Source organism: Rhynchophorus ferrugineus, unplaced genomic scaffold, assembly GCF_030347505.1.
Source record: "Rhynchophorus ferrugineus isolate W39M unplaced genomic scaffold, kcgeb_rfMv2 rfM1, whole genome shotgun sequence".
NCBI classification, from domain to species: Eukaryota; Metazoa; Arthropoda; class Insecta; order Coleoptera; family Curculionidae; genus Rhynchophorus; species Rhynchophorus ferrugineus.
In genome coordinates, this window is record NW_027472580.1 from 62,138,127 (window position 1) to 62,152,995 (window position 14,869).

At 31.6% G+C, this 14,869-nt stretch overlaps 2 protein-coding genes across 5 annotated transcripts in view; one reads left to right on the forward strand and one right to left on the reverse strand.

Moving 5' to 3' along the window:
• The window catches only part of RapGAP1 (Rap GTPase activating protein 1), a 642,055-nt gene that overhangs the window by 180,327 nt on the left and 446,859 nt on the right, over window positions 1-14,869 (forward strand). The gene's annotated exons all lie outside the window — the stretch shown is intronic.
• Window positions 1,862-5,934, reverse strand: LOC143199167 (uncharacterized). 2 transcript variants are annotated; one of them, XM_076408986.1, is made up of 4 exons: window positions 5,799-5,934; window positions 5,620-5,738; window positions 4,841-5,335; window positions 1,862-4,738 (listed from the first exon to the last, which is right to left on the reverse strand). In XM_076408986.1, exons 3-4 carry the CDS (start codon window positions 4,857-4,859, stop codon window positions 3,873-3,875), a joined length of 885 nt encoding a protein of 294 aa, XP_076265101.1. In that variant the 5' UTR covers window positions 4,860-5,335; window positions 5,620-5,738; window positions 5,799-5,934; the 3' UTR covers window positions 1,862-3,872. The 2 variants fall into 2 exon arrangements, with proteins under 2 accessions (XP_076265101.1, XP_076265109.1); XM_076408994.1 differs by having other exon boundaries at window positions 4,841-5,738.

Genomic DNA, 14,869 nt, shown 5'->3' on the forward strand with positions numbered 1-14,869 from the left:
CAATCATAAACATAATGAACATGCCCTAGCAGGATTTGAACCCGCGACTATTGCCTCGACCAAGACGGCTTGCTTCGATATTTAAAAATATATCAATATATCGGAGAATAAAACATCTCAGGGAGGAGAACTCTCACAAAAAGTTCGCTACTCTCTTTCAATTAACCTAGGTTTTGTTTTAATATCAATATTTTTTTGAATGAAAGTGACAATGGAGGCTTTAAAACTCAAAGCTCGATACATATTTTAACACTATCAGTATATTTTTTTAATATAGGAAGATATCGATTAACAAATATATTGATATATCAATATATCGGCCAAAAATATCGAAATTTTTTCAGCATCTCCAGTTAAGACTCTTAGGCTTATTCTAAATAATTTTTGAAACAAGATTGTCTTTATATTATCTATTATATTAGACCTTTTAAACATTTGAGCCACTTCACAGTGTAGACATTTTTGTTTTGTTTTTCTTTCGGTAGTTTATTGGCACAGCTCTAAGTATAATTTTTTTTGGTTAAACTTAAGCATTTGTGTCTTATTACTTCTTCCTATATTTATCCTGAAGTCAGTAATCGATTATAGCCGAACGAGTATTTGCTCGACGACAATGTCGACTCTTGGTATTTAAGGTTTCAATATTTCAATCAGTTTAGATTTCAAAATGCCAAACAATTAAAACAGATTAAATTGAAAGAAACCATTGCACTTAAATGGACTATTTCAGGTGGTCTAGTGACGGCATAGCCAGACACGTATTTTAGGCTTATACAGAATTGAAAATTGATAACAGAAACACCAATTTCGTAGATTGTTGAATTACTAAGGATGTTAAAAGTTTTCTCCACTATAAAAATGTAATACAAAAAACATCAAAATTAACTCCCAATCCTCATACTCACTCCAAAATTCAATAAATAACCGAGTTTGTTGTTATATTATATTTGTTCCTTTAACATGAACGTTTTTTTGACACACACACACAGCATAAACACGACAATAACAATCTATTTAACATATTATATTGATCATAAACAGGATAAAAGCGCCGTATAAAACGTGCTAATAAAGTCGTGACGTTCCTTAAAACGAGGTTACATGTGAATCATCGCTTCAAATACGATTCACTTTATTTAAAGAAGGAAAATTGGTTCGATCAACGAAATCTTTATATCACACCGAAATCTATTCGCCTACTTTTTCACCCATTTCGGCCCGATGATATCTTACTCCATTAACATAACAGTTATAACAAATTCTCATTTTAGAAATCCAGTTAGTTTCAATTTTTGGACGATGGCAACATTAAACTATTTACGGTTGTTCATGAGTATATGAATCTTGTTAAAATTGAAAAGGAACTTTAAAATATCTAAACGTACGTATGAAAAAAAATCAGTAATAGCATATTTTCTTAATTGATTTAATTTCTATACGTTACAAGAATAACTAATGCCGTATAAGAAATTATATTATAATCTTAATTCTACATTAATTGGTATCGCTTTGATGATTTTGAATGTAACAAATATTTTTAGTATTAGACATATGCCTTATGTAACTGTACGAATAAGTTGTGTTAAACTAAATATTTTTTTCAAAGATACTAACTACTCTAGTGTTGGAACTAACAAATTCATAATTACTTTTTTATTATATGGAGTCAAACATTAGAGAAACGTTGAGATTATGATTTAATTTTATTAGTATACTAGCTGACCCGACAGACTTCGTCCTGTCAAAAAGATTTGTAATGTGGCAGTTTTTGTGCCTACGTATTTTAAAAAATTCTCCTGAACAGAACCATCACCCTGGTGATAGGGCGTTGTGAATAAAAAATAATTAAATAAAACATATATAAGGATTGAAAAGTAAGTAATCGCTTTATTGTTAATCATGTGAATCATAATTATTATTATTATTATCATTATATTGCTTTGTGGTATACGATGTTTTTTGTTTGATTACCTGGCGCATAGATAAACAAATCTGATGGTTTTCCAACACGGGAACAGGCAACATACAATTGACCATGTGAGAAACATGGGTTTTCTAGATTAATACCACAAACACTTAATGATTGCCCCTGGGACTTGTTTATAGTCATAGCAAAAGCAAGCCGTCAACATGTCTATAGGAAATTTGCCATTACCAATGTCAATGAGTTGTTTAGAGAATATGTTTCCAGATTGGTCATTTTGCAACTCGACACGCATATTCTTGCTTAAATGAAGTACTTTAACATGTTTCCACAAATTGGAGGACTTTAGACATGCATTGAGTTCATCAGCTGGCGTTGATCGTGGAATCACTGGCAATGTTTGACGAAAATCTCCTGCTAATAAAATCATTGCACCACCAAATCGGTTATTATTGCTACGTAGATCTTTTAAGGTTCTGTCTAAAGCCTCCAAAGATTTTTTATGTGCCATCGTGCATTCATCCCAAACAATCAATTTACATTGCTGCAAAACCTTTGCCATTGCAGAGTTCTTCGAAACGTTGCAGGTTGGAGTTTCATTGCTTTGCATATTTAATGGCAATTTTAGTGCTGAATGGGCTGTTCGACCACCTTCAAGCAAAGTTGCTGCGATTCCCGACGAAGCGAGTGCAAGTGCAATTTTATTTTGTGAGCGAATTGTTGCTAATATTAATGAAATAAAAAAAGTTTTTCCTGTACCACCAGGTGCATCTAAGAAATAAATCCCTCCAGTTTCATCATTTGTTACTTTCATAAGAGTTTCAAATACATACTTCTGTTGTTCATTTAACAGTGGAAGATTTGTTTGAATTTATTCTTTCAAAGCGTTGAGATCATACAGTCTTTCTCGATGCAACTCTTGGTTAAAAGCGTCATGCATTGGACGATTGGGCGCGGTCAGGCCTAATTGAATTAATAGTTTGTTTGACATTATCAAGCACATGTCCTCAATTGAAATCAATGCTTCATTGTAAATTTCTTCACTGATTTGTATATTTGGATTTCCCATTCTATTCCGTATTTGATACAAAATATCATCACACATATAATCTTTGTACTTCATCCACAAATCAATTGGGTTTGATGGGAAGCATGTAGATATGATTATAGAAAACAATGTTCGTATTTGATGAGTGTGTGATGATATTACAGCATCATTGAGAGTTTGATCCCAATGAGCGTCATTTTCAAGCAATTGCAAACGTTGACAGGCTTCTCTGTAGGATCCACACAATTCACCATCAACAGTTCGTAACTGTTGGAATGATGTTGGGCCACGTACATTGACTAATAGCAGTCGTAAATAAAAACATTCATCATTGCTTGGATGTACTGAATAAATCCGGCCAATCGCATCGGTGGAATATACATCTGTATATCCTGGAACTGGTTTTCCTTGTTTCCGTCGTATAAATCTCCTTGAGGATTGATTCCGGGTATAATATTTTGGCATTTCAGAATATAGCAATGTTTGTGCGAAATCATCGTTTTGGCATGTCTCAAAAAAACTGGTTAATGTAGTAGATGGTGGCTGAGCAGCTCTTTGTACTGCGTTCTGTGCTGTAAAATACACTCTTTGTCCATTTTCTAAATGCACAGCTAAGTGAACAACAGAAGGGTGTCTCTCATGAATAGGAAAAGAAAATATTCGCCAAACTGCTTCATTACTACTGACATAGCGGCCCATTTGGTATTGGGTAACTTCATCATTAGAATTCTCTGCACCAATTCCAATCACAGCCATATCACTCCCTTTGGTTACATATTTGCAAATGTATTTAATCGATTTCACTGAATGGCAAGATTCAACGTTGATGTGTGCTTTGAATGTCTTTGATAAAATGGGTGAATATGGAACAATCCAACGATTATCTATTTCAATATCTTGTTAATTTAATTTGACAATTGTTGATTTTCCATTGTCTGCTGTCGATCTGCGACGATACAATGGATAACCGTCATTACCAGTAATTGTTTCCGATATTAATGTCCGTGGATATCGTTTTGAACATTTACCATCCATCATACACGGTGAATTTTGATTAAGAGTTCCACAGGGACCATGTATCATGTTTTTGATAACTACCTCATGCAATCCAGGATCTACTTGTACATTAGGGATTTCAGCTGATATCACTGCATCAACTTCATTTGGCCTTATCTTTTCAACCAACCAAATCAAAATGTGTGCATGTGGCAATCCTCGTTTCTGGCACTCCACAGAATACATCCAGCAGCGTGTCTCACCAAACACATTATGTTTTACGATGAAATTCATTAAAGATTTCAACTTTTGTCTAAAGACTCTGGCTGTAATATCATGACGATCAATGGATGATTTCCCAGGTAATAACTCCTGCTTAATTTGTATCCATTGCGGATTGCATGTAAATGTGATGAACAAATCTGCTGTACCATAATGACGAACATACGACATGGCATCTTGAGCATATTCGTGCATATGCCGAGGGCTTCCGATGTATGTTGCTGGAAGAATAGTCATCCGACCGACATTCTGTGCATTTCCATCAGTATTAATCGCATCTCGAAGGTGAATATACTCTTCAGATCGGAGTTTGGTTTGATTCAACCTGATGAATGTTAATCTCTCCGTTTCAATTTTAACATACATGTCATCAACATATTTGTGATATAATCGCCGACATTTCAATATGTGATTATCTGCATTTTCCCGAATCATTAGGCGGTATGAATAATAGTTCATTGAACTGACTTTTTTGTTGGTTTCAGAACCTGTAAACAGATTTTGTTTTGATAACATTCAAATATAAAATTAAAATACATAATATAGTGACTGAGATATTATCGCCATAGCTAAACTAATATTTTAGTTACCTGTAATGGGATTTATCATTTTTATTGATAAATCGTAGCCATCTTCACCTTGCCAAAATATAATGGGATATTGCAGTGCATCATATGAGCGGTGTGTTTCCTTTATAGGTTGTAATTGAAAATTCCGACGATGTAAAAAATATCACGGGATTCCAAGTTTTCTCCAACTACAACGATAGCAACTTCATCAATAGTTGGTGCATTAAAACGTCTTGTATGTTGACCTGCAGGTGTTTTATCAGCTCTGATTACAATTTTGTGATTATCGGATGGCATCAGATCCAGGGCAGTTTTAAACAATATAATCAATTGATTGTGTTGATGAAATAAAGTTTGTAATTGTTCTACAATAGACCTTTTTACTAAATTGTTATGTGCACAACGCAGATCAATTTCTTGTGGTGAATTGCCCATAAAATAAATTTGCAGGAATTTGTTGTCGCTATCTGACACTGGTAACAGTGAACCTGCTCTGTGATATATTTGCCCTTGTATCTGTAAATAAAAAAAATATTATGGTGTGGTATAAATTAATGGATTGTCAATGATCAAACTTAAATAATATTTGATCTTAAAAAGTATATATTTAGTTTTAACTAATATCTATCAAGTATAAAATATAATAAAAGTGTCACTGAAACTGAATCACCATATAATATTATGACTAAGTGATATATTTCGTAATGATTAAGAAATTGAAGATTAGTAACACATCTTAACTTTGGTGACCGAAAATTTTGTTCGCTAAAATAATTATGAGTAACTGCTATAATACATACCTTGAAAGTTGGCATAAAATTTTCCCGAACTGCATTTGTTGCCCCAAATGAAGTCATTTGAAAGCAATTGTTATATTGTTGAATATGTGTCAAAAAGTGTATAGAATCTGTTCCTATTCCTGAAACCAATGAGTACAATGGTTCTGGTGGTGGATCCAATTGTATCAATTTCACTTTACCATTTGCGCAACACAATCCATTGGCTTCGTTTTTGTATTTTAATGCCTTACAGTGTGAGCAAACCAAGTTCATAGAACCAATAACAACACATTGGTAGTTACTGTAGTCAAATGACACATCGTAACTGAAAGCAGCTGGATTCAAACTTGCGCGATTATTAGTTGAATGTCGCGCTCGCGCTTCACGCGTTTGTGATATCCGAATTCTTTCACGTTCATTTCCGTCGTCACGTTCTTGTGCAGTACGATTAGATCGGTAATTAGCTTGGTTTATAGCATTTCTGGTTCTTCTACCTAAATTGCTTCGTCTTATAGGAGGCATATCAAATATAAATTATTTTTTCACTAATCACGAACTAAACAAACACTAACTAACTAAACACTCTGCACAAAACACGATATACGAATTTGTTTCGTGTATCACTTGACAATTCATCTGTTATCTGTCAAAAGTCATCTGTAACAGAAAACTTTTTTTTTTAAATTTGATATGACTTGAACTCAAATCCTTTTAAGCCGTACGAATTGTTTTATTTATTTAAAATTTGAATTAAATTTTAAACAAATAAAAAATTTTAAATAAATAAAACAATTCGTACGGATTAAAAGGATTTGAGTTCAAGTCATATCAAATTTAAAAAAAAAAAGTTGTCTGTTACAGATGACTTTTGACAGATGACAGATGAATTGTCAACTGATACACGAAACAAATTCAAACAAAAAGGGCTATTTTTAGGGTTTTTCCAGCAATAATTCTAATTTTTCTCGCCGTAAAAACCATCCCTGAACTTCAACGAACATTTTAAAAAAAGATTTGGCCAAATTGGTCCAGGCGTTGTTGAGTTATGCGCTTAGGAACATATTTTGCGATTCATTTTTATATATAAGACATACAAATAAGTCTACTCCGTTGGAAACATTAAGATGCTATTTTTTAATTAATGTATTTATTAAAACTAGTAATACAACTAACAATTAACTTTTACCTGACTTAACCTACTAACAAACAGCTACAACTAATATATTTTCCATTGAATTGAAATATTTATAAGATCACAAAGTTTTTTCTGTTTGAGACATGTATTGACATTATCCACATTTAAAAGTCTGAATGCTTCCATGTTTATTCGGTGTAGTTCTGGAGTCTTCTTTGATGAGAATGGTCCAATCTTCTGATAGTGTCCCCAACCATACCTTTTTTTTTCAAGCTGACCAGCTAGAACCAAATGGTCTTCTCCTGATTTCGCTTCCGGTTCAGGGTATGATTATTTGCTGGCGACAGAGACCCTGGGTTACGACTGGGATTGTCGTAGTTGGTTTACTGCCGAGGTTTGTGGATGGGTAGGGTTTTAATCAAGGTGTCGTGTTCTAAGATGCCTATGGAGAACCTTACACTGAGCATATTTATGAAATTCTTCACAAACGGGATGCCCGATTCGAGGTGTGCGTTGACGTTCCTCATAAACCATGGGGCATTGAGTAACGCGCGGAGTTTTTTTGATTGGAACACTTGTAGTAGTATAAGTTATCTGTCATAGACATACCTGTACCACATCTGTGCTTCGTTGTTCTGTCACATCGTCGCTTTCTGGGGCATTGGAAGATTACTTTTTCTGCAGAGGAGTAGAAATAGTAGGCAGTACACGCCATTTCCTTTGCAAATGCCGTGCCCTATTTGGGCTGACCATTGAAATATGCGGTCGAACTGGAGACCGAGGTATGAAACGTTATCGGGTTTATCTGTAGCCGCCAGAATTTGTACCACGCTATCGCTTGATTCAGCTTTACTTGGAGTCTGTTACGAATAGCTTCGGTACAATAACCGGTTGTGAAAAAAGCGGTATCATCTGTATAAAATGCTGTCTGGGAAAGTTTGTGGAGCGGGAAATCAGCCATGTAAAGGTTGACTTGCGCGACTCCTGCGGAAACCTGTTTATGAGGGGAGACTGCGTCACCGATCCTCAGTCGAAAGGACTTACCGTCCAAGTATAAACTTATCAGGGCCTAATTAATAATTCGCCGGCGCCCTACAGCTTTTTAGTAATATTAAAAGTTAGAATAAAGCATATTTTAGTTTCATTATAACATAAATAAAAATTCTTTTATGTATGAAAAATTGTATTTTATTCTTATTGGTAAAAAACCTTAAGTATTATGTGCTTGTTTGTATTTTGATCATGTTTTGACATTTTCTACAACTTTTCCCATATTTCTGCGTAGAGATACCTATATAAACGTAGTGACACCGTGTGGAAAGAACGATGTTGGCAGACCTACAGCTGAATTCCGTAGCTACACACTGGTCTCAGTATCTGCTGATATAAAATAAGCCTGTTATAGGTTGACAGCGTATATCGGCCAATCAACCAATACATTTTCCTGAACTTTATATTGAGTTCATCGCGGTTCTTTTTTATATGCTCTTTCTATCTGAGCTTAACATCCAGGGCCATGCCAAGGTTTTTAAAAATTGATATTATATTAATTAATTATTTAATATTTAACAATTAATTTTTTTGCTCTGTTGGCATATAGAAATGAGGTTGACAAAGACACGCTGCGGCGTGGTTCTCCTATTTGTGAATTCAATATCTATAAATTGAATATAGATTGGTTCGTTCAGTTTGAATCGCCATTTTTAGTCCAGATGTCAACTTGATCGAGAGAAGATAGTAGCTTCCAGGTTAACAGTCTCTGCTACCGCTAATATTGCCGTATTATCTAAGGTAGCAGTTGTGCTATATAATGTTGAGGAAAGATCGCTGATACAAAAGACATAAAGCACTGGCCCCAACCGCTAACACCAACTTATCGCTTTGAGATCAGAGTATATTCTTTCATATTTAACACGAAAACATCGATTAATCAAATAAAATTTTAATAGCAGGTAGTTAAAATGTTTAGGGATAAGTGACTTTATTTTATATAGTAGGCCTTTATGTTATACACACCTTCATTTTATAGAACTGTTTCAATTACATCTATAATTCATTGTACTTGCTCAATTGTTTAGTCGCCATTCCTCAAACCAAACTGCTGAGAAGGTATCAGCTTTGTTTTCTCGAGAATAGGTTTGAGGTGTTTTACATTCAATTTCTCAAATAGTAAGTCAAATTCTTCAAGTTAGTCAAATAGTATAATTGGCATTACTATAATAATAGTTTTTAATAATAAGAAAGATAGAACATCACATAGATTTTTTATCTAGGGAGTTATATAGACTGTTTTAATAATGGTAAGGGTATTTAGAATTGAAGACGAAAAACCCGAGGACACAAAAACTTTCAATATTTGTAATATGTCTTGTGAAAATCTATATGAAAATTCTTATGTAGAAATCCGTATCACAATCGCTGTATTTACCATATATTCATCATTCTACGTATTACTTATTTCGATACATCGATTCATCCATCAAGCATGGCTTGTCTGAGAAGCATTTCACATTATATAAAGATAGCAAAAATTGGGTGGATTCGTGACTAGCCTAAATATGAAACAATTTTTCGACATAATATCGATATGCTGCTAAACAATTGCAAGCAGTAAAGTAAGCAAACACATATTTCATAATAAATATTGTATTTCAAAAAGAAAAAATCGTGTTGTTTGGTATGTATCCATTATTAAAAAGTAATGTTTGATTTTTTGAAATTTGTTATTGAAATTTTACCATATTTTCATGTATATTTCTTATCAAAATAAAAATATCCACACAAAATCCTTCCTACAACTAGTTCAGATTTTGATATTTTAATAAAGAAGAATATATAAATTATTTACTAAAATACATCAAAAAGAGGCCAAACCTGACCCAAAATTGGAAAGTTAATTTCTAATAAAATAAATTGATATATACAACAGATTTTGACAATATAATTTAATAAGTATTTTTGTAAAAAAATAAAATAGAAACAAAATATGCGAAATAAACAACACACAGGTGCAGTAGACAGCTGCATTTTTCGCTGCATCAACTACTTTCTCGATTTGTATATTTACCAAATATTGGTAGAAAGTAAACTTTTTGTGAATGATAAATGTTGTTGATATTTTATGTTACATATAATTTATGAAAGTGTTTTTTATGAATATTTGTGTCATTAGAAGATATAAATGGAGGGGAGGACACCGACATTGACAGAGTAGATGGATGCCACTTTGAGATCTGATCACAATTGGAATATTTGGAAATTCTATATCAGATTGTGATAGTGTCTAATTTTTACAACCACACAAAACCATCTGAAATTTTTACTACAATTGTATACCGACGTCAGCTAAATAGATTAGATGCAAGCATGGCATCCTCTTGTATGATCATGTTCGACCACAGGTTGCAAGAGTTGTGAAGATACACTATTGTAGATTGAATGTTAAGCACCCAGCATACTCACCAAATAGAGCGCCTTCTAATGACTACTTATTCAGATAGATGTTCTACAGCTTGGCTGGCAAACGGTTTCGAAATACTGAAGACCTGCGAAATTCATTGGATCACTGCTTAAAGAAAGTTGTTTTTTTGAAGGATGAAAAATGTTGTAGAACCTAATAAAATAATTTTCAAGTAAAGTGAAAGATTTTCTTTAAATAGTTCACGTTTTTTATCTGATTTGTGTTATTTATTTAACTTAAAATGTCATAAAGAATAAATGTATTCAGTTTGTGGACAGTTTTGAACATCATTTTATAATTTTAATGGTGATTAAGACGAATTTCATTTTTAAGATTACTATTTACCGATGGCTTTCGGCTACATTCGTTGGCTTAGTTAATGATTTGACTCATATAGATCACTCTAAATAAGTTATTGTTTCAGCAAACTTTATTGATAAAAATATATTGGTTCTCCGCTACACTTATTCAAGATATCTGCATGTATTTTTGTCATATGATGTGCCATAAATTCAACTGCTTGAATTAATTTTTTTTATATTTGTTTTTCGCTAACCCCTCTCGTTTATATGGGAGGTACAACAAAAATTAGGTATAACTTATCATGACTTAAATAGGTTAAAATAAACCAGGCAGGAAAGTATAATACACATATTTAGTCAACAAAAATGAAACAAGAGTTAGTAGGAAACAATTTAATTCAATCAGCAACTGTATTAATTAAAGAGGCGATATTAGTAGTTCTCTGAATAAGAAAGGAAAAGGCAGGAGTGTTACAAGTTAAAAGTACCCGGATTAGAAGACGACTTCGACAGTATTACCCTGTGACTACCGTAGTCTTCTTAATTTATATAATACAAAACCAAAATAACTACTTCAATAAACACAGAAAAGCAGCTTTAAAATATAATTAATAATATTTTATACAATAATCAGCTTTTTTATTATACAAAAGCGTGCCACATAGAGATCCCAATCGGATTTCAATTATTTCGCCGGTTAAAAGTGGAACCATCCAACGAAAAAAAAACCGTATATATTAAATTTAATTGCGGATTATTATTAATTACAAGTTTTTTTATAATATATTTTATAGCTTCGTTAACACAATTTTTATTGTTGAATGCCACTCGTTATTTAACCTGTTAATTGAAGATTTCTCTTTAAAAATCTATCGGACGTAAAATAAATTTTAAAATACGAGGGATCTAATTTAGTCGAGGATTTCGTTTTGATTAAAAGTTATGCGGATTGTTTGCTTTCCGGGTACGTTATATTTAATGAAAGGCCTTTGATTGGATTGTATTTTGCGTTAATTGTAATTTATAAAATTTGCAGAATGTTGTGCTAAACGTCATTGTGTTACATGACAACTTTTATGTAAGATGTTTTAAATAACAAATGAGTAAATATCTCTTATTAGAGGTCTGTATTCCGATCATGTTTCAAATATAACAGTAGTTATATGTTATGTGCGATTTCCGTTTAGAATGGATTTGGTTATTTAAGTTAGGTTGTGATGACAAATACCATTATTAATTATCTTTTACAATACCTTAATTGTTTATGTGTAGGGACAACTCGGACATTAATTTCGAAATGACATTTAAGCTATAAAAATTGTACATTTTTAATGAGTTCATTCCTTGAGATATTGTGTTATTTAATGTCCAGCGAATTCAAAGAAATACGTTTTTGAAAATTCGAGAACTGTTAATATACAAACAAGTTTATTAATTTAAAAAAAAACGTAGCTGTATAATTGTTAACGTTTGCCTGTTTGACTGTTTTATTTATTTTAATTCACTCACATAAATAATTTAAATAAGAATAATTATATTTTTATTAGAAAAAGGCTTGTTTACTAAATATGAATATATGGTCATTTAATAAACAATCGCATGCAACTTGTTTAACCTGTTGATCTTCCACAGAACACTGTCCTTTTAGTGCCCGAAAATGCTTGAGTAAGAGTGTCCATTGAAAAACCCTAACATATAGAAGCATGGTAATGTGTTAGGAATTTAGGATGGCTAAGTGTAGTCCAACTCATTTCGGATAATTTTAGGGTTGTTATAGCAATATGTCGTCTTGTACTTGCTGAAATAGGACTTCTCTCCTATGGGTAGTTTTTTTGGTATAAAAGTCGTGAAGTGTCAAAAAATCAAAAAATCATTAACGCCAACTTCGATTCGATTTTTGATTGTGCAGACTCCCACTTATATTATAATTATTATAAGGATATTAAAACCAATGATTGATTAAAGGCATTTACTACATATTAATTACCGTAAAAGTAAATAGACTCAATAATATATAATATGGGCAGTTAATTACATATGGTTATTAATAATCCTTTAACAATGTTTAGATTATATATGAGTTCTTCATCATAATATCTAGTAATTTTGCTAGAACAGATAGTAGAATGATCATTTTCGATAATTGAAGCCGAATGAAGAGCAAAACTTTTAAAGAAAAATCTTAAAAACCATTGTAATTACTTTTATATTCTTGAATTTAAATGAAAATTGTTCTTTTGTGGATAGAGAGCGCATGTTATTATACTTATTTTAAAATTTTGTTAATATTTTTCAAGTTATCGTTTTGTCTTTCCACAGCTGATTTATTGTTTGTGATTTATTATTTTTATGATTATCCGAATTTAATTTTGTTTTTCCACTTTCCTAACAAAACTGAACTAGACAAAAATAATATAAAAATCAAAATAACACAGGAAGAAATAGGGGAAAACATTATCTTGCTTAAGAAATGATTGCAATCGAAGTGATCTAAAGATCAGATTATTACTATAGTAGAAATAATTGTAAATTTTATTAACATTTTTCACTGCAGATCTTGTTAATTCAAATTAAGTGAATGCACAAATATTGGTTAATTGATACGACAGCTTTTTAATAAAGCTTATGGCTAATACAGACATAGGTACATTTTCTAATATTTGACTCATTACAGTTTAACACACTTTTTGAAAACGTAGAATTTTAGAAAAAGAATAGAATAAACATTGGATGGACATTGATGGTGGAAAGATGAACATTTTTTAATACGTTTTATGGTTGAAATAATCCAAAAATATTAATATAAGCAATGTGATAAATAATTCGATAATGATTTTAAATTTAAATAAGTTTTGCGATGTTAATGATGTATCAAATAATGTAGTAATATAATTTTCTAAGTATATTACGTTTTAATCTTTCCACATTATACCAATATTTATTTTAGCTATTTACCTACAATTTAAAAAATTGTCGGGTTTAAGTACAAAGTTGACATTCTTTAATACTAATGCTGTTATACAAAAAATAAAACAAAATAGGAATTTCGACCACTAGGTGGTTAATAGTAATTTTTTTATTTTTATTTTAGTTGGTTTTATGTTATTGGTATGATATCAATTCTAGTATTATTTTCCGATAATTTTATGTGTATGTTGGAGCTATCGTATTAAGATTCGCTAATAATCACCAAAAAATGTAATTTTTAATGACATACACATATTAAAAGAAATTAGAACATAACGTATTGAGCTTAATATTTCGGCAATGGAATATTCGCTAAGGGAAATATATTGACAATTGAAAGTGATATTTAAACTTGTGCGGGTGCAGTAAATTGGATTTTTAGATGCCATATTGCAATAGATGAAGTATTGATTCGTACTATACCTCGGAATTAAAGCAATTGGTTTGGTTGATGGGAAACAGTGAAAGCCGTGAAAGTTTTAGGATGTGTTTAGAATATGGTTCCTCTACTATTTTCAATTAAGTTGATCGCTCATTAAGCACTGTTTCACTAGTGCAGTATATAATATAATTCGGATGCCTAGAAAAAAAGGCAACAACCAATAAAAATATTAAAATAGTAGTTCTTTGGAAGGTTACCAATATTTGATTATTATTACAACTTTATTATTTATTAACAACTATTATAATATAAATCAGATAGCTTGAGAAAACTGGTTTTGCCGAATTTAATAAGTTATCATAGCATCTATGAACTTTTATTTTTCTGGGATTCTGTGATTAAATCATTCACTGAACCACTAGTAATTTTTGTAGTTCTGTATATTTTTGTAATTATTGATTTGTTTGGTAATGTGATATATTGCGTGGATTCATTGGTTGTCATTTTCCTCGTATAAGTTTACTGATAGAATGACCGCCAATATCTCAAATGTTTTATGAAAATGTATGAGCAAATTACTAATACTTGAATCAGAATTTTTTGTTAAATGTTAGACCGAACCAATAGTTTATACCTGAAAATTATCAGTTATATTCAAATATAGTATATATACAACTACCTATTGTATTTATATAATAATTCTTCTCACTAATTTGGTATGCTAAAACAATGTCTACTTTTGGTTACTCAGATATTAATGTTATTTAATATTAACATAACATTTATATCGAATAAAATTGGCATCCTATGAAACCATTCGCCATGACCTATGAACGTGAAATAACTACGTGATTAATATTTGTTATGTTTTGTTTTTTTCTTTTCTACGCGTTGTCTTCTGATCTCATGCTAACATTATTCCTTTATTTCGACGGTCATTAATGTCTAAACCGACCACAAGAGGTATATTTCAATTTCGCTTTTTTCCGTTTGAGGAAAGGTTAAAGACCTCTCCAATTTCTATT